Genomic DNA, 19,594 nt, shown 5'->3' with positions numbered 1-19,594 from the left:
GATGTCCTTGTCCAGCTCAAACTGCAGTTTCATACCATGAGAGATTTTAAATTACCTTCTTCTGGAATCCTATGGGCAGAACTAACCTGCATATCTTGTACCATTGAAGTAGGGCACGGGGAGGTGTGTGACTCACAGCATGTTTGACTTCCAAGAACATCTTTCCATGGGGGTAATGGCTAATGAGCTCACTTCTGAGCCTGCCAACAAAGCTACCCTCAGAGACAAATATTAACAGATGGATTAATGTGGTTCCTGTACAAGGATGACATCCACATCCATGAAACACAGAAATGTGTTATGGAAATGAAGTTGGGTATGGAAAGACATGTGGTTTTGAGCCAGAGACCCCACAGCCAGCCCACACTTTTAGCCAAGCTGCTTCACATGGAAGAACCTTAATTTTTTGAAGAATGAAATAGAGAAAATAATATCCACCTTTGACACTGTTAGAAGGATAAATAAATCTATGTATGATGCCTACCTTGAATAGTGTTGGGCACAGCTGTATACACTCAATAATGGCAGCTGTGATTATTAACTTGGGTGTATCCTCTAAGTGAGAAAGTCCTTCCTGTTCTCCATGTACAGAAATCCTCTTCATCTGTCTATTACCAACTTGACATCAGCTCTGGAAGACCCCTCTCTGGATTTTCTGGGTTTCATCCTCTAGGCTCCCATTGAATGTTGTTCATGCTTCCATTGTATCATATTTCCATTTGATTTACTTTGGAGGTTTTCTTCCTTGCATGTCATCTATTTTACCAGTCTGCTTCCCTTTGTCCTTTGGCTGTTCTGTCCACCAGTCCATTGAGGGTTCATTCCACAAGCTTCATCTCTTGTCCACTGAGTGTCTAGTACTGTGCTAGCTGCTCAGGTGCTGTTTTGAATATAGTTCACTCTGCATACAAACACCAACATTGGCATTCACTAGGGAGGTGACATACAATTTCTTTTCTTTTCTTTTTTTTTTTTTGACAGAGTTAGACAGTGAGAGAGAGAGAGAGAGAGACAGAGAGAAAGGTCTTCCTTCCGTTGGTTCACTCCCCTAATGGCCGCTATGGCCAGTGGGCTCCGATCCAAAGCCAGGAGCCAGGTACTTCCTCCTGGTCTCCCATGCAGGTGCAGGGACCCAAGCACTTGGGCCATCCTCCACTGCCCTCTTGGGCCACAGCAGAGAGCTGGACTGGAAGAGGAGCAATTGAGACAGAATCTGGTGCCCCGACCAGGACTAGAACCTGGGGTGCCAGCACCAAAGGGAGAGGATTAGCCTAGTGAGCTGCGGCGCCGGCCAACATATAATTTCTGAATGTGCGATTGACGATTGTGACTGAATGTTGTGCTTTACATCTTATCCATCATTAGTGAACAGCTCTTAAAAAGATGGAATTAATGATGATCCAGTGGTGCTAGAGAAAGAGAGAGATGGCCTGAACCTCCATCAAAAGCACAGCACCCTGATACCTTGCCTTCTAACAGAACTTCCTAATTTTCAAAGTGCTTTACACTTATTTCTTATTTCTTTCATTTATTATAATTTAGACCTCTGATAGATCTTCCTCCCCAAAATTGGAAACCAACTAGAAATCCATTTTAATTTTAGAACATATAGTTTGGGTGTCTACTATGAATAAACCATTTTGCTAGGCATGAGATATCTACCAATAAATAAGAAAGATAGGAGTCCTTCCCTCAGGAAAATGAAAATGATGACATAGGCTGCTGGAATTAAGGAAAGATCCCAGCCTTAGGAGGTACAGCTATGCTTGGCTCTGAAATAGGTCTAAAGTGAGGGGAGGAGGGCAGAAGGGGGATTTGAGCCACTGCATTAAGTGTTTGTTTCTCATTGGCCATATGGCAGGGGAACATCTGTTCCACTGTCTCTGGAGATGGTGAGAGATGCTGGAAAGAGCAGGTAGTTCTGCATATTAAATTATGACCCACTAGGCAGCCAGTTAGATGAAAGGGTCTGGTTTTATAATCTCATTCTTTCCATGAAATAACCATATGGTCACCTTACAGCTGGAACATCATCCTAAAGCTGAACTGTTTGGCAACCACAGTGACTTATTTTTATCCACAAGATTAAAATTGCTTTTCTTAGTTGATTATAAACATAATGAATGACAATTGCTTTTACAAATTGGGGAAGGTAGAAAAGTATAAAAAGCAAAGAAATGAGCAGTCATACTACTTTTGCAATATTCTAGTCACCATTTTTCACTGATGCAGACATTTCTTCATTTACATCGATAACTGATTTCCTTGTGAGTAGACAGGCCTGCATTAGAGTGAGGAAAAGGGGGTGGTCACAGAATGGGAAATTCAGGTCCTTAGCAAGGCACTGTGGCGTCCAATAAATAGGTTTCAAACTTAATAGGAAGTTTTGTTTGTTTTCAGTTTTTAGGGATATCACAATCTGTGAAAAGTTGCAAGTCCCATCAAAATTTGAGCTATGTTTGAATATCTTATTATTATCCCTTAGAGCAACTTTTGAGGTAGGTATGCTTTCTTATCCTGCTTCACAAAGGAGTAAATTGAATAACAGATGCAACAAGTTAATGGGTAAGGGATCACACTCTCTTGCAGGCCCAGATGCCACTTTGAAAGGGTTCTCATTGCCTGGTCTCACTGACTCTGGATCTAGTATGATAAAAAAGTTCAGGTGCCACTCCTTAACAAGGGGGTTTAATTAAACAGAAATAAATGGAATTGATTTGGTTAAATTTGATTAAGACTGTACAAGGAGAGTAGACACATAATGCCACATGATGTCTGTTCTCATGGCCATCAGAACACTCACCAATGTTTGTACATGGACTGAACTAGGACATGTTCTCTCTGATCCACAGGACAAGGGAAACATCTCAGCTTGGTTCTAGATAGGAGATCCTCTGGAGAGAGAGAAAAATATGTGTTTTCATGGTGAAATCACTTGGAAGATGAAGTTTTTGAAGTTTGAAAGCTCTTTTCTGAGTTTATATATTTGCTAATGATTATATATTTGCTGGTGATTCTGAAAGAATTAAATTCTTTCTTTTGAAAGAATTAAAAATGTTGAATTTATATATTATTTAAAACAGTTAATTATAGAGCAATATGAGTGGATGAATAGCTGGGTTGGAGAGAGAACTTCCTCAGGCCATGGTATTGCATGTGTGTACATGTGTGTCTATGTGTGCACATGATAAATCTCCCATTTTAGATTTCTAGGGCCAGGAGGTCCCAGATTAAGTTTAAGTTCCAGATAAACATAACAAATTATCATTGATAGGCACAAACAGAATGCCTCGTGGTGTCGATGTGAACTACTAACCCTTCTTTAAGGCTTTATGGCTACATGTTGGGCTACCCAGACCTCCTTGATGAGGCCAATATTTTCTGGGGAAATTTCCTTAAGTCTGAATGTTATTTATGCATATCATCATATTGTTTCCATTGCCTGAAAAATCCCACTCTGATTCCTCATCACCTTCTATTGAAATGCCGCTGGATGCTGACTTGGCAAAGTGTACTGTAATGGCTCATTTGCTTGCCTCACTCCTTTGGTTTAAAATCCTCTGGAAATCAGGAACCATGCCTAGTACCATGGTTGATATATCTAATAAGCATTTAATAATTTATTGATTCAGTGATGAACAAATGAAGAAATGAATGAGAGGGAGCCAAACTTAAGTCATACCTATTTTATGAAATTTTTCTATCATTTTTCTACTCTAACATCCAACTCACCCAAGGAACTTTATTTCCAATGTATTATAATACTACTAACCTTCTTCCTTTTTACTACATTTGTTGGGGACTTATTACATGCAAGACATTAAGTGATCTCATTTAATTCTTATAATAATACAAGATATAGGCATTATCACTCTCTAAAATAGAATCAGGAATGGTAGGTGACTTGGTCAAGGTCATGAAATTGTGAAGTGATAGAGGCAGGATTTCTCCCCAGGCAACTGAGCCCATCACCCACAGTCTACCCATTGCAGTAGACTACTTGTCATGAAGCTGAGCATAGCCTGGACTTCTTTAGGAAATTTACCTACACTCAGCTTCACTTTCTGTTTTCTTGTCTTGCCATTAGACTATAGGCCCTGTGAGGGAGAAATTGTGTCTCTCATTTCGTTTTGTGTGGCCACCATCCTGTGAGGTTGTTGGGAAAGGGATTCTTCTCTGTACGGTGTAGATGAGGAAATGATGGCTTGGGGATTAGTCTAACATCACACAAACACCTTCTGCCAGAGCCAGGTGTTCTTCAATTACAATGCCAGCTTTCTTCCCTGGAAGAAAATGCCTTAGCAAACTCCTTTATAAACAATTCAGGGAAGATAGTAGAATTCATGTAACTCTAGAATTCCAAAAATAAAAAATCACAGCAATTACCCAGATGAATGTCTTATCCTACTTAGAAAGTAGATCTAGAAAGCAGAAGTGACTTGGTCAAGGCTCTGCAGCAAGGTAGAAAGAGTAGAGTGCAAAAGAACTTTCACTAGAAGAGCTGGGTTTGAGTCTTTTTTCCTGACGCTTAATTTTTGATGATTGACCTTTGATATAAAGTAAAAACTATTCATATCAAAGAGGTCCAAGTTAACAGTGTCTTTCCTGTCTTTGCTTGGCCTATAAAGCAAATAATAATAAAATCTCTATTTTCTCCATCTGGTACAGAACCTTCTAATTGGGTTGCTTTACCATTTCTCCCCTGACTTGTGTTCTTTTGAGGTGTTCTGGCCAGCTCCTCCCAGCTAACAGGCCTCTCCACCCCATCTTCTCACCAGTCTTCTGTTTGCATCATGGACGCCAGGTCAGTCAATCGGGATTGCTTGTCTCCCTTCCAGCTGTGCCCCACAAACCCAGAGGAGGTCATTTCCTGGTTCCTGTCCTGAACCGGCACTGCAACTGCTAAAATATTAATGGTTCTCTTTGTGAAATATAATGCTGGGAAGCTTCTTAGTGTAAATCTAAATTACCAGAGAGGCAGAAACAAAGCAACGGAGTAAATAAAGCAACACCACAATATGAAAAAAGGGCTTTAGAATGAAGAGGAAGAGGACACCCTGCACTCTGCCTTCTCCCCACACAGTGCTGGGATTTTGCAGTGGGAAATACAGTTGCTCAGGGCTGAGACTTGCCATCTCGGACCTCCTAGAAGGGTTGTGTAACACTGTAAGGACCCTGTGTGTTTGCCTGGTTGTCTCCTCTTCTTGTTTCACTGGAGAGAGGATGTGGGAAAGTCAGTGCTAATCAGAAAGGAAAAGGCAAACTGTAGATAAAGGGAATAGGGCTTTCTTACAGTTAAGAATGCATGTGACACTGGGCTGAGAAGGACTGAAAACACCGACAAAGAAATGTGTTTTCATGCTTTAGCCAATCCTTAAAGTAAAGCACTGATCAGTTAATGTTTGCATTATCTGATCGCCCAGGCACATTTCGTCATTGTCATCATTGTATTTCTGGTGTCTTGCCTGTTGCGGAGCTCAAATCACAACACCAAGCCCTATTTTTAGAATGGATGGATTAATGGTCTGGAAGGGTAGGGGTAGAGGGAAAAAAACTGAGCCATAAAGTTTGCAGCATAGTAAATGATAATACTTTTATTCGTTTTATGCGCAAGAGAGTACAAAGGGCTGGGGACAAAGACATCACAAGAGGAAGAAAGACGGTACTATCATTGTAGAAGACACCCGTGAGCCACACATAGGCAGATGCCCAGGGCAGTCTTTCCAGGTGAGTTTGCCGGTAGCTCTCCATTTCTGCAGGGCATATACAGACTTTATAAGAATCCTGGGGCTGCCTTTAGGTGCCAGTGACTCAAATTCCTTTTTCCATTTCCAAACTCAACCTGGCCACTCTCAAGCAACACCGGTCCCCTGCCAGTTCCCAATCTGAATCCCATTCTCAGACATTTTTTTTTCTTCTTTGTTCCTATCTTACTTGAAACTGATTCTAACAGGTGCCCCTGGCCCCTGAAATCTTTTCATTCCTGGATATGCCAACATTTATCTTCTGATTAGGAAGTTCTTCTAAATCTTTCTACTCTGTCCCAAAACTTTCTTCTCCTCATTTCACCCCCCCCCCCAATCCCCTCACTGCTGGAGCTCAGAGCTCTGTACTTGGACTTCTTAGCATGCCTGGCTCATGTGGAGGGAACAGCAGAAGCTTGTGTGCCCTAAGGGCAGAAGCCCTACCTTTGGTGAGGACCCAGGGTGACATTCAAACAGATGTGAATACAGAGAATCTTCATTGCTCCCTTCCTCAAGCTCTACCCCCACTATGCATTATCTGAATGTGCAGCCCATTTTGTTGTAAAAGCCATAGCCAGGCTGTGGCAGGTGTTCCAGGAGGCAGGCTATGTACATGCATGCTGTATATGTGGTGTACAAGGAAGCCATCACTGGTTACAGAGAATGGCAGCTTATGAATTGTGTTGAAAGTGGAAAACATGGTTTAATTGTGGATTTAATTATAATTGTGATACTAGGCAGAAAGTCCCAGGGAGCTGGCACTGTGGCCACCAGCTCAGGGAGAAGAAAAGAGAGGAGAAGAAATAGCTACAGGAGATCCAACAGATGTGAACACATGTGGGCACCCCTGGGACTCCTGGCCCCTTTCCCTCCCACCAGATTTGATGTGTGGCAAACCTAAACATTTTCAAACTCGCAGTCGTAATCAGTCATCCGGCACATTATGAACTTCCATTGACGATCCCTGTGGAAGAGGTGGAGGTGAGAGTCAGAAAATTAACACAAGTGAGAAAAAGTCACCCATGGTAGGAAGAACGTGGCTGGGGGAGGCAAGGGGCACATCTGGAGGAGCTGGAGGGGCACCTGGCCTCTCTGCTCTTAGAAGGTCAGGTTGCCTCTTGAAGGGGTCTGATTAGGTCACCTGCTGTGTGTGGGCTCCCGCTCCTCCCTCCTCCCTGCTGGTCTGCTTACCACTGCCTTCCCCTCAAGGTACCTCAAGCACCTATGGGTTAATATTTGGGAATAAAAGCACTTGTTAACATTGTCTCTATTTCAGTGTAAAGAACTGTCTTTGTAAAAGGCCATCCATTTCTTTTTTTTTTTTTTAATCAAGCACTCACCTTGTGCAAACCTCCATGCTATAATGCTATGTGTCATCCTTCCTACAACAACTACAGAGAAATGAAGTGATGGGAACCAGCCCCAGAACTCCTAAAAATGAGGAAAAGAGCAAATTCCTTCCTCTCCTGCACCACATTGAATTGCCTCTTTTCTGAAGTGGTTGGGCATCCAGAGATGCTCAATTTTTCAAAACGTGGTGCTGATCCGTGTCAAGGAACACTCTTTACTAAGGGCAAGGCTTATTCATCCATTTAATAAAACTGAGTGCCCATTCTGCACAACACTCCTATGGTCTAATACCATTTTACACTGAGAACAGCCATCGTAACCACTCTTTATTGAGCACCTCCAATGTATCCAGCACTGTACTCAACGCTTTATGTGCTTTCTCATTTAATCCTCACAATGATTCATTGGTTAGGTGAAGAAGTAGGCTCAGAGAAATAGGTGACTTGCTTTAAGGGAATGTATGTACTAGATGGCAATGTCTGATGCCACGTTTGTATAGCTGAAATCATGGTCTTTCTCTTACATCACACTATCTTTCCAGCTGGGTGCCCATAACTCCACCAGAAGAGTGGCTGTCATGTTCTTTCCACAGTCCTGAGAAAGGACAAGAAAGGACAAAAACAAAGAAGCTTCCGTTCTTGATCATGTAAATCCTTCCAGTGCACGCAATGCACGCTGGAGTCTTTTAACCTCAGCATTATCTGTTTCCTTTTTCAATCTGCAAGACCACTTTGCAATTCAGTTTCACCTAAGCACTATGGCTGACAAGGCCACAACTGGAAAGTGGAATTGCACACACTCTTAATTTTAGGAGAGATGGTGTCCTCTGCTCACACAGTCTGAAGCAGGCTCTGAAATTTTCAGTCCGCTGCTCCACGTGGATTGTTGAGAACAAGTGGGAACAGAGTACCCCAGAACAAGTCTCTGAGGGCCTGGTGATCCACCATTTATTGGTATTTGTTTCTGTACTTCTTCTTAACAGAGAGAAAAACTTGTTTGGGGTGCATGTTAGGATTGACAGTATGTCTATTTACAAATGAATTTAATTATTGCAGGCAATTCTTATTTAACTGTGCAGCAAGAAAACACAAACAAGATATCATGGCCACACATTCATACTGCTCTTCCAAGAGGCAATAAATGGATATGGAGAAACAAATGAGACATTTTAGATTTAGGATCGAATCCCCAAGAGGAATAAGGAGTTCAACAAGGATCAGTTTCCGATTTCATTCTAGGACAGTGGCTTTCTACCAGAGGCAAATTTGCTCCCCAGGGTTCAGATATCAATGTCTGCAGGGTATCAAGGGATTCTAGTGAGTGACCTAAAATACAGAGTTCATGGGACAGACCCTGCAACAAAGAGTGATCTGGCACCAGATGTTAACAATGCACAAGCTGAGGTACTCCAGCTCAGGAGGAAACCACTACAATTTGCAAATAAGGAAAACCCTTGTTCAGTGAGTCCTATACTGTCACTATTCTCCAAGATGTGTGTCCACTTTATGAGCCTTCAAGCCACTGTAATTGACAGCAGCAAAATAACACAGGTATATTAATTTTTTGGAGAGCCAGTACAGTGACATAGTATCTTAGTTTTACATGATGCTATGTAATCCACATAACAATATATACATATCAACAGATATTAAGTGCTTTGCCAAAATATATTTATTTTGCAATGATTTAGGGTGACATTCCATTTACCACATTCTTGCTGTCTTCTTAAATAGAAAATACAGATCTAATTGTCTTGACCTGGAGACATCATTAGCACCATTGAGCACCAATTTACTCTTATTCAGCTCTGTGCTTTGGGGTACACACCCTTGCTAAGCGATACCAGGATGCCACATTCTTTGAGTTCTTGGGTCTTTCCTTTGCTTAAATGTATTTGTTCTGTGTGTCCTGTCATCCAACTACTTCCTGATGAACAAGGTTCACTCCATGTTCTCTATTCCCTATCCCCTTCCTAACTCTGCTGGTTCTAGAAGAGAGGGAACTGAGTGAGTTAAATGTGTATCTAAAATAGAAAGAAGTATTGTGTGAGAACTGAGAGGTTCTTCTGTGGGGAAAACGTTAGGGTTTTTGTTCATGGTGGCTGTGACATATTTTGTACCTTTTCAGAGCTACTGAGTGTCCCTTTTTTCAGAAAATTAATGTTTGTATTAAAGAAGTTAACTTCTGTTGGGTGAGATGCAATTCCAAGTGGAAAGATAAATATTCACAAGAGATAAGTTACACTGAAATTCATCTTAGGCCATTGTATAATGAGCTAAGGTAAGTTTTATTCAACTTGCAAAACATTTACTGGTAACTTTTCAGGAATCCACTTCTATATAAAGTGATTATCACTTGACTGAAAGTAGCCAAAGGACCCTTCAGAATATGAATTTACCAACACCTCTCTCTTATTAATCAGGGCCACACAGCTCTCTATGTTAAGAGAAGAGCTAAGAACTAACTCCATGCAAGGATCATGTCTGAAGGAATTTTCTTTTTTTCTTATGGTTTTGTTTTGCTTTGTTTGAATATATTTGAGATAGGGTTGGGGAACTGATTATGAGAGAAAAGGAATGAAAAAAGTTAGTACTTTTTTAAAGTTTAGGTTCTTTGAATTTTCTTCTTTTGTTTAAAAATTTTATCCCAGCTTAATTGAGTTACAATATATTCATTTTTCATTTCTAAGCATGATTAACAGTATGAATGTTCGTGTCCCCTTACTTGTTGGAGATTAACCACCGCTATGGTGGTAGGAAGCACGGTCTTTTGGGAAGGGATCAAGTCTTGAGAGGGCTCTACTCTCAGGAATGGGATTACTGTTCTTGTGAGAGAGCTGGAGGGGAGCTACCTTGGCTTTTCCCCTTGAGGGGATCCAGGGATAAAAGACCATCTTTGAAGCACTGAGCAGGCCCTCACCAGGCACCTAATCTGCTGGTCCCTTATCTTGGACTTTCCAGCCCCCAGACAGGTCAGCAGTTGTTTGTAAGTTATCCAGTCTAAGGTACTGCTTCACAGGAGCCAAACAGACCAAGAGAGTGTATTCTGAATTCTCTCTCTCTTCCTTCAACCCAATGTAGAGATCCTGTCAAGTACAGGATTGGAGAGCGTCCAGTTTGGCAGTGGGTTCCCCTCTCCCCTTGATGTTTTGTAAGAAAAAGTACTCCTTTAAATTGAGTGAGGGAGGAGATTAGACCATCAAAGATGCCAAGTTTAAGACTCTCTGCTCTGCAGCAGGCTGGAGCCCAAGGGTGAGTTCATGAGAACAGCTTACTTTGCATTCCATCATCTCCTATTGTCCAGCCAAGCCCTCAGTTAATATTTGACCAATCAGGAGAATAAAATAAGGCAAAGCTCAAGTCAAGATTCTGCTGACATGATCCCTGTGTGGCATTCATTCTAAGCTCTCCTGGACCCTAGCTCCTGGGGAACGGGCTGCCCTTCTCACCTTTCCACTGCAGAGAAAGTGGTTGTTGCTCCTCGCATATAGTGATCATAATTGTAGGAAATCATGTCCATATCCTCACCATAGTGTCCTGGGTATTCTGTTGTTAGCCTGTGCAGGAGAACAAAGGATTAGAGGAAAAAGATAAACCCATTGTTATGTTTGGCGAGCAAGCAGGAGACAGACCATGAGGAAGACACAGAATGTGACCTTGGGGGAGCTAAACTGGAGTCAGGTGGCCTCTGCAAACCATTTCAGTCTGTAGAAAGGCAGGTAGCTCTTGTTTCACCTTTTATCACCTTTCTCTAGCTGAAATCATACACTGAAAAAGATGTAGATAATGCCTCAGACTTTGAAGAAATATTGAGTAGTATTAATAGTAATCCTATTCCATTTCAGTCAACTAACAGGAAGTTTTCAAACTGGATGAAGACTTATTAGTAGATCAGAAAGTCAATTTATTGATAATCATCAGCCGGCACCCTAGGTTCTAGTCCCGGTTGGGGCACCAGATTCTGTCCCGGTTGCTCCTCTTCCATTCCAGCTCTCTGCTGTGTCCTGGAAAGGCAGTGGAGGATGGCCCAAGTCCTTGGGCCCCTGTGCCTGCATGGGAGACCAGGAAGAAGCACCTGGCTCCTGGCTTTGGATCGGCATAGTTTGGCTATAGCGGCCATTTGGGGGGTGAACCAACGGAAGGAAGACATAATACAACACAATATATAAGAGGATGTCCTGCCTGTAAAAGGATAAGTTTGCCTGTATGTAAACATTTTTTTCAGCTATTTGAGGGTACTATAAACATTCATAGGGAAATAGAATTAATATATAAATTCAGTTTTGCACAAAAGTTTTGCAATCCATGTAGAGTTTTTCATAATATTCACTTGCATGAAATTTTTGAACAATTTTTGTATTTATGTTTGTATTTATATGATGTGTATATTATGTGATATTTTAACATAAAGTTCTTTGTGTGAGTCACAATCAAAAAAGTGTTTCAAAAATACTTAACTAAAATGTAAGCTCTGCAAAGGTTGAATTGTGGCCTTATCCACCACTGTTTCTACAGCAGCTATAATAGTTCCCAATACATAGTAAATATTTGTTGAATAAATAAATGGTCTTGGGAGAGTCATTTAATCTCAGTTTCCAGATCCATAAAAAGAATGAAAGCAACCGTATAGGTTTCTATTGGCACTAATAAAATTATGTATGATGTACTGACTGATACATGGTAGGTGTTGAATCATTAGGAACCATAGTTTTTTTCTTGCCTTCCTTCTCCTGTTTCCTCCAAGATTAAGTCAATTCTAGGTCACTTCTGTGAGTAGATCCACTGTGGTTTTATTTGGTATATCTTAACCACTGTGACAAATGCCTCTCCTTCATTTAGTTCTTGACCTCTCTCTCTCTCTCTCTCTCTCTCTCACAAACAAACACACACACACACACACACACACAGAGCACACAATGATGGCCTAATAAATAAAAGCCCCAGTAGTAGCTCCTCAGAGAGAGAGAGAGAGAGAGAAGCATACAGTGAGCCTGCATTGGGACTTGTCAGGAAATTAAGGGAGGCTACAAAGTAGAAGAATGGCTAGGGTTCATAAGCTGTGGCTTTGGCCTTCTTGAAGGCAAGCAGGGGAAGAGCTCTCTGTGGTTCTAACTTTCTTGTGTATGATTAGATCACTTCAGGCAGTTTGTTTTTGGCAAAGCGCACTTCATACTGAGATCTGCCACGCATTTCTAGACCAATTAAAAAAATCAAACAATGTTTTAGCTTGGCAAGATGAGGCAGAAGGCAGATCAAGAAAGTGCTATTTTCAATTCACTGAAATTAGTCTATTTTTAAAGGGATCTATAAGGCCCTCATTTGCCTCCCTTCAAAAAAAAAAAAAAACTATTATGTGCGTGTGTGTGCTCATTCCTCTTTTTTTGTTTGTTTTAAGATTTATTTGTTTATGTGAAAGGAAGAGTTACACACACACACACACACAGAAATATCTTGCATCTGCTGGTTCACTCCCTAAATGGTCCCAATGGCTGGGGTGAGGCCAGGCTGCAGACAGGAGCCAGGAGCTTCATCCAGGTCTCCCATGTGGGTGGCAGGGGCCCAAGTACTTGTGTCATCTTCTGCTGTTTTTCCTAGGCCATTGGCAGGGAGCTGGATAGGAAGTGAAGCAATCAGGACATGAAACAGCACTCAAATGGGATGCTGGTGTCGCAGGCAGTGGCTTAACCCACTACACCACAGCACCGCTCCCCCCATCATTTTTAGGTGAATGATTATTGGAGTGCAATTCCTCATGTCACAGTGCTTTTTCTGCTAAGATGAAAGAGTGACAGTTCATCCAAAATGAACCTAGAACTTGAATAACATATAACCACTGGTACCACATGTGACACATGATTTTGAATGAGGTGAAAAGTAATTAATATGTCAGCTATGGGCTGAAGAAAACCATTTTAAATGGAAGACATTTCTGATACTGATACCTGGTCCTGTAATCTAAGATTCACAAAGCACTGAAATTGTCAACAGATCTAATAAGACTTAGTGAATGTTTGCTGACTGATACAATATTGTAGACTGAATTGCTATTAGATGTTATGGCTTACTATGGAAGACAGTTTGGAGGTTCCTCAGAAACCTGAATATAGCCCTACCACATGACCCAGCCACCCCACTCCTTGGAACTTACCCCAAATAAATTAAATTGGCAAATAAAAGAGCTGTCTGCACCTCCATGTTTATTGCAGCTCAATAGCTAAGACATGGAATCAACCTAAATGCTCATCAACAGTAGACTGGATAAAGAAATTATGGGATATGTACTCTATAGATACTATATAGCAGTAAAAAAAAATGAAATCCGATCATTTGCAACAAAATGGAGGGATCTGGAAAGCATCATGCTGAGTGAAATAAGCCAGTCCCAAGGGACAAATATCACATGTTCTCCCTGATCAGCGACAACTAACTGAGCACCAAAGGGGAAACCTGTTGAAATGAAATGGACACTATGAGAAACAGTGACTTGATCAGCCCTTGTCCTGACTGTCAAGGAACAGCTTACTATTTTATTATTTTTCGTATTTTTTGTTCTACTTAATACCATTGGTTGAACTCTTTAATTAACATAAAATTATTCTTAGTTGTTTAAATTTAACTGAAAATTGATCCCTGTTAAAAATAAGAGTGGGAATAAGAGAGGGAAGAAAAGTACAGTTTGGCACATGCTCACTTGGACTTAAACTAATGGTAGAGTTAGAAACGTGCCATGGGATTCCAAATCCCATTAAGTTGGCAGGTAACAATACCATCTTACTAGTCAAAGTGATCAGTTTCAGTTCATAATTGATCATAAAGATGGGATTAAGTGTCAAAGGGATCACATAGACAAGACCAGTGTCCGCTAATACTAACTGATAGAATTAAAAAGGAGAGAACGATTCAACATGGGAAGCGGGATACACAGCGGACTCATAGAATGGCAGATGCCCTAAACAGCACTCTGGCCTCAGAATAAGCCCTTAAGGCATTCGGATCCAACTAAAAATCCCATGAGAGTTTCTCAAGCATGGAAAGCCAAGACACTCTGGCAAAAAAATGACCTAAGTGAAAGATCTCTGTGAGTGAGATTCCAGTGGTAAGAACAGGCCATCAAAGAAGGAGGTACCTTTCTCTGAAGGGAGGAGAGAACTTCACTTTGATTATGGCCTTGTCTAAATAAAGTAGGAGTTTGTGAACTCAGGAGACTTCCATAGCCTTGGCAGCTCATGACAAGAGCCTTGGGTGATTACTGATGTCATAAATAAGAGTGTCAATTATTAAATCAACAACAGGAATCACTGTGCACTTACTCCCCATATAGGATTTCTGTCCTTAATGTGTTGTACTATGCAAATTAATGGTAAATCTAGTATTTAAACAGTACTTTATACTGTGTATGTCTGTGTGGGTGCAAACTATTGAAATCTTTACTTAGTATATACTAAGTTAATCTTCTGTATATAAAGATAATTAAAAATGAATCTTAATGAAGAAAGGGATGGGAGAGAGAGTATGAGATGGGTTGTTTTGCACATGGGAGGGCGCATATGCAGGGAAGAACTGCTATAATCCAAAAGTTGTACTTTTGAAATTTATATTTATTAAATAAAAGTTTTAAAAAAAGTTATGGCTTCTTTCTCTTCACAGAGATCAGTTTTCCAATTGTTAAAGGAAAAGATTTGAGCCTATTTCTCAACATAAAGCAGTTCAATATAAGACTTTGTGAAAATGCACCTCCCTTTGACCCTACTGATAGCTAAGTGGTTGGACCTACAGTCAAATTCACAGCCCTGGGACCTGTTTGCTCCATCTGTCTGAGCTGTGGGCAGTGGGCAATGGGATTATTTGGCATTAGCCAGGAGTCTCCACTTTCATAGCATTCACTCCTACTGGTCTGCACATAAACAAATGTGGCCTTGTGCCCCAGCTCCAATTCTGCAGGAGTCATTTCCTCCACATTATCCTATCCTGTGAGAATTCCAGAAAAGCACACACCACAGATTCCTTGCCACAGAAACTGGAAGAAAATCCCGAATTTACATGTAAGCAAACAGTCTTACAAATATTTGTTTACATGTTTGTAAACATGTTTACAAATCCCAGATTTGTTTACATGTAAACAAACCAGATTGGGCTACCTGAGGAAGCTATGCTTCAGAAGCTTTTTTTGCAAAATGCAAATAAAATGAAAATGTTTTCCAGACCATGCTGTAGAGTTCAGCTCATGCTCCAGTACCATTTTATAGAAGCTTCTTCTGATGGTTCAATGGCTAATTCTGTTTCACGATTAGCATCTTATTTTGAGCATCTTACTCTAATGTTCTAAAACATATCAGCACTATTTATTTGGCATCTGATTATAATAATAGAATGCTATATACCATCTTGTTTCATGATGATGCTCAATATAGTCATCACTTTGCGGGATCCTTGGTACCTGGCACTGTGAACACTTTCTGTAAGCTAGTACAGAAGTGGGCATGGAGGGGAAACTTCAGATTCTTTGGTGCGATGTGGGAAGGTTGGCTTACTTTCTGCATTCAGCTAAAAAGAAGACTCCCTTTGGACAGGCAAATCACTGAAAACTTTCTTAAATAAATCTGGTCTGTTCATCAACAATCTTATTGCACAATGCTTTTCTAAGTAATCCACAAGGAATAAGAATATTTCAGATTACATTACTTTGTCATTGCCTAGTATACCTAATAGGCGTTATATCAGAACTTGCTTGCACTATTTTTGCAAGGACAGGAAAAACAAAACTCAAACAAAATTATGTATAAAGGAAGGCACCCACAGAGAAACAGTCACCCTGGCTTCTGTTCCAAAGCCATGGGGATTGGTCATGATGGCCTGAGTGACAAGGACTTCTGTGGTCCCCCAACTGTGATTCTGTGTAGACAGCCTGAATCCCGGGGCCCTGGGAGCTGTGAGAAAGAATGTCAAATGTTCGTGTCACTCTTTTTGTAGTACTTTGGGGGTTAACGTTTCAAACAGTTGAGATCTGTATCATAATAGCGGGGACACAGTTCTGGGGATGTCTGGGGCTTAAATTTGAAGAGGAAAGTCCCTGAACATGTTTCAAATTGGTCTCTGGGAGCTGAGTTTCCAGCTCACTGTCCAAGCCCAGGAGTGGTCAGCAGCCCACTTGTTTTGGCTTATGTTCATTCCCATGAGCCACATTGCATCACAGCCACCTGGGCCTGCACACCAGCAGGGACAACTCCACACCCAGCATTGTGCCTCCAACTAAAGTAAATACACTCTTCCCTGTTTTTGCTACTAGATGCCTGCTGCACGGCTCTCTAGCACTGCACCTGCACAGGTCTCACTTCCGAACTTAGATTCAGGGAAAGCTCAGTACCATGCAAAGAGTATGGGATTGGGAAGCACACAGATTTGCTTGAATCAAGTTCAGAACTTTGAAGAAAGTCACAGCTTGTGCATCACAGTTCCCTCATCTGTGTGAGAGTTTTACAACCTCTGTGTGTGTGGATGAAATGAGCTAATAACTGGGCACATGGTAGTGTCAGTAAATAAAAGTTATCATCATTCAGGAATTCAGCCAAAATATGTGAACTGTACTGATCCTATAACCTTTCACATCCATTGAGTTACTGATTAAGTGAATTAATGAATGGAGGAAGGAATGATTGCTTCTAGAATCCAGTAGAAGGAAGCAGACTAGACAGAACCAAGCAACAGCAGCAGATTTGGTCTGTAATTGAGAGGCTAGCTTTATTCTAAGTAGCTAGTGGGGTCTGGCCTCCGGTTAGGCAGCCATCTCTCTGAAATTTCTGCTTTTGAAGTTTGAGCACAGGTAGGAAGGCGTCTCCCATCCACAGGCAGCAAATACGCGTCCAAACCATACATATGGCACAGTCATTAGGACAGTCACTCCAGCTGATGAAAGCAGTGACTGATGTTGCTCAGGCTCAAAGGGGCTGTTGTCTGCCAGAATTGAACACTTTGTACATCGTGCAGTGCAAGGCAATGGTTGTTAGTAGAGTGCAGAAACATGTAAAGCCGAAGCAAACGCCTTTAAAATGTAACATCCGCTACTCTGACTTTGAAATACGGGGGTCTCCATCTGTGTAATAACTGCTTCCAGCCTGCTCAGAGGAGCCCAGGTGGAAGCCACCTTCCTAATCAGGGCTCTGTGAGTTGTGCTGTGGGAAGACCTTGTCAGGCAGGGGTGGGGGTGATGGGCACCACTATGGAGTGGTCTGTGAGGTCATTCCTGTCCCTGACACGCCACAGGGAGTGGTGGTGCAGACAGTCCTTGTGCTATATTAAAACCTGAACAATGAAGAGAGGAGTTAATGATTAGCCTTGTAGGGGTACTTTGGATGGAAGAGAGGAGTAGAGCGTTTTCACTAACTGATTTGGTCGTTAACTGGAGCTATCCAGGAATTAAGAAAAACCACTCTCTGGCTTATGATCTGAGCACAGAGGGAGGGGGAGGCAGAGAAGAACTCAAAGTCTGAGCATCACTGAATCTCAGGACTGATAGAAAATGTAACCTCATCTAAGCAAATTTATGATTAATTTAAACCAAAATATATTATCCAAAGAACCTAGCGAAAGACCCTGGATCAGGAGAAGAACTGTTTGGAGAAGGAAACAGTTGCTCAGTTCAGAACCATTCAGACACACAGTCTCCTGGATGGGAGACTGTCTGGTGCACGGCTCGCAGCCCTGGAGCTGTTTGGAGAACAGGGGATTATTACAAACAGACTCTGGAGGCTTGTGGCTGCTTCAGTGACATGTGTTTGTGGCGTGCAGCCATTGGACTCAGAATTCAAATACTCATATATAAATAAATATGTATATTTATGTATATGTATATTCCTGTAGTCCAGTGGGACTGGCGAGTAACGGCGTGTCCTCATGCATCAGGAATTCACTTTCTCGCCAGAGTTCGGAGAGACGAGAGGAAGCAACTGCACAGAAAGCAGCAAGAGCAGCACCTTGGTTCCCACCAAACAAATAAAACCCACACTCATTTGGGAGCTGGTAGGATGACTTATTCTTCTCCAGCCCTGAGTGCTGTTGTTTCTCATCCCCTGAAACCTCACGAGCTCAGAGACCCTAGATGCTCGCTTAGCTAGGACACAGCAGCGGCGGGCAGCCTGCTGCACAATGGCTTTCAAACTGGGGAGGGAACAGCGCCGTCCCTACCCTCGTGTGTCCAGTTCTCTGGGAGGTAATTCAAGCTGGTTAAAGTGGCATAACGGAAGGTTTCAAACAGAAGAGTTATCAGCATTTCTCTGCAGAGGTGTGGAGAAATTGTTCTCATTTCCCTTGGTAGGGCTGTTAAAAGGATGAGAAAAAAATAATGCACATGGAAGAAGCCCACCATGAAATATCATCGTGCCAGTGTCAGGTTTCATCACAGCTTTTGTTCCTAGGGGCCTGCCCTATTTGGTTATTCATTAAGGGTCTACATTGGGCTAGGCAACATGCTGGGATGTTGAAGAAGAAGACCTAATTGATGCCCTGGAGGCGTCGTTCAATTTGGAAATCTATATACTCTAATGTCATGACTCAGACAATTTAAAGATGTCACTAAAATGTCTAGACATACTGGTGGGACGGTGACTCACTCACGATGTACCAGAGGACATACTGCAATCTCATTTTGATGCTTCTCCAAGGTCTGCTTTGAAAAAGGACCATTTCCTTTGGCAACCGTGGAAGCTCTCAGCTCTCAGAAGTTGAGCCAGCCAAGATAAAGCACACCTTAGAGGGACTTGCTTCCAAGCTGACTGTCATGTCTGAGTAATCCTCTCTTCTTCCTCCCACCTTCTAGTTCTCTCAAGGAGCAGTGATATGTCTGGATGGTGAGGTGAGGAGAGCAAACAGTGGAGGTGGGAGTGGCAGGATCACTGTAGACCAAGGCTTGGGGTTAGTTTTGCCACCAGAGATCTAGCTGAGACATAAATGTCTCTGACAACTGAAGAGAAAGTAGTTGGCTCTAGTTGTCATTCTTTAACCTTGGGACTTTATTCCTATATATTTGTATATATTCTCTTACTCATTAAATTCTCAAAATCTTGGTCGGTGAGCTGCATTTGAGGGAATCTCAAAAGTAATTTCTTTTTTAAAGACATATTTTATATATTTCAAAGGCACAGTGACAGAGAGGGAGACACAGAAAGCTTTTCTATCCAAAGCTTTACTTCCCAGTGGCTACAATGGCAAAGGCTGCGACAGCATGAAACCAGGAGCCTGGAACTCCTTTCTGTTCTCCCACATGGGTGGCAGTGGCCAAGTACTTGGGTCATTTTCTGCTACCTTCACAGGTACATTAGTAGGGAGCTGGATCAGGAGGTAGCATCCGGGACTTGAACCAGTGCTCATATGAGATACCAGCATCACATGTGGCAGCTTAACCCTCTGTGCCACAACACCTGTCACCATAAAAGCAATTTCTAAAGTGTGGGAGAGGAAGGACCCCAGAATTTGGGGAGGCTGAAATCTTCTGTCACATCACTTTAC

General features: G+C 41.8%; 1 protein-coding gene and 1 long non-coding RNA gene across 3 annotated transcripts in view; one reads left to right on the top strand and one right to left on the bottom strand.

Annotated features, from left to right (window-relative positions):
• Positions 1–19,594, top strand: part of LOC149125389 (uncharacterized) — a 116,172-nt gene that overhangs the window by 85,531 nt on the left and 11,047 nt on the right. The window contains exon 3 of one of the 2 annotated variants that reach the window (XR_016210423.1): positions 4,723–6,709. The exons of the other annotated variant lie outside the window; for it this stretch is intronic. This is a non-coding gene — a long non-coding RNA (uncharacterized LOC149125389). Of the gene's footprint in view, positions 1–4,722; positions 6,710–19,594 lie in introns of those variants that run through there. 2 annotated transcript variants of the gene reach the window in all.
• The window catches only part of DPT (dermatopontin), a 33,786-nt gene continuing 19,759 nt past the window's right edge, over positions 5,568–19,594 (bottom strand). Inside the window, exons 3-4 of the mRNA XM_002715598.6 lie at positions 10,543–10,650; positions 5,568–6,708 (exon numbers count right to left, since the gene is read on the bottom strand). Of these exons, the coding sequence (XP_002715644.1) occupies positions 6,642–6,708; positions 10,543–10,650 (175 nt within the window). The 3' untranslated portion in view covers positions 5,568–6,641. The remainder of the gene's footprint in view (positions 6,709–10,542; positions 10,651–19,594) is intronic.

The sequence above is a fragment of the Oryctolagus cuniculus genome, chromosome 7, assembly GCF_051225735.1.
Source record: "Oryctolagus cuniculus isolate XC-2025 breed Fujian yellow rabbit chromosome 7, ASM5122573v1, whole genome shotgun sequence".
In the NCBI taxonomy this organism is placed as follows: Eukaryota; Metazoa; Chordata; class Mammalia; order Lagomorpha; family Leporidae; genus Oryctolagus; species Oryctolagus cuniculus.
Note: the sequence above shows the minus strand (reverse complement) of the source record. Positions and strands in the feature narration are given on the sequence as shown.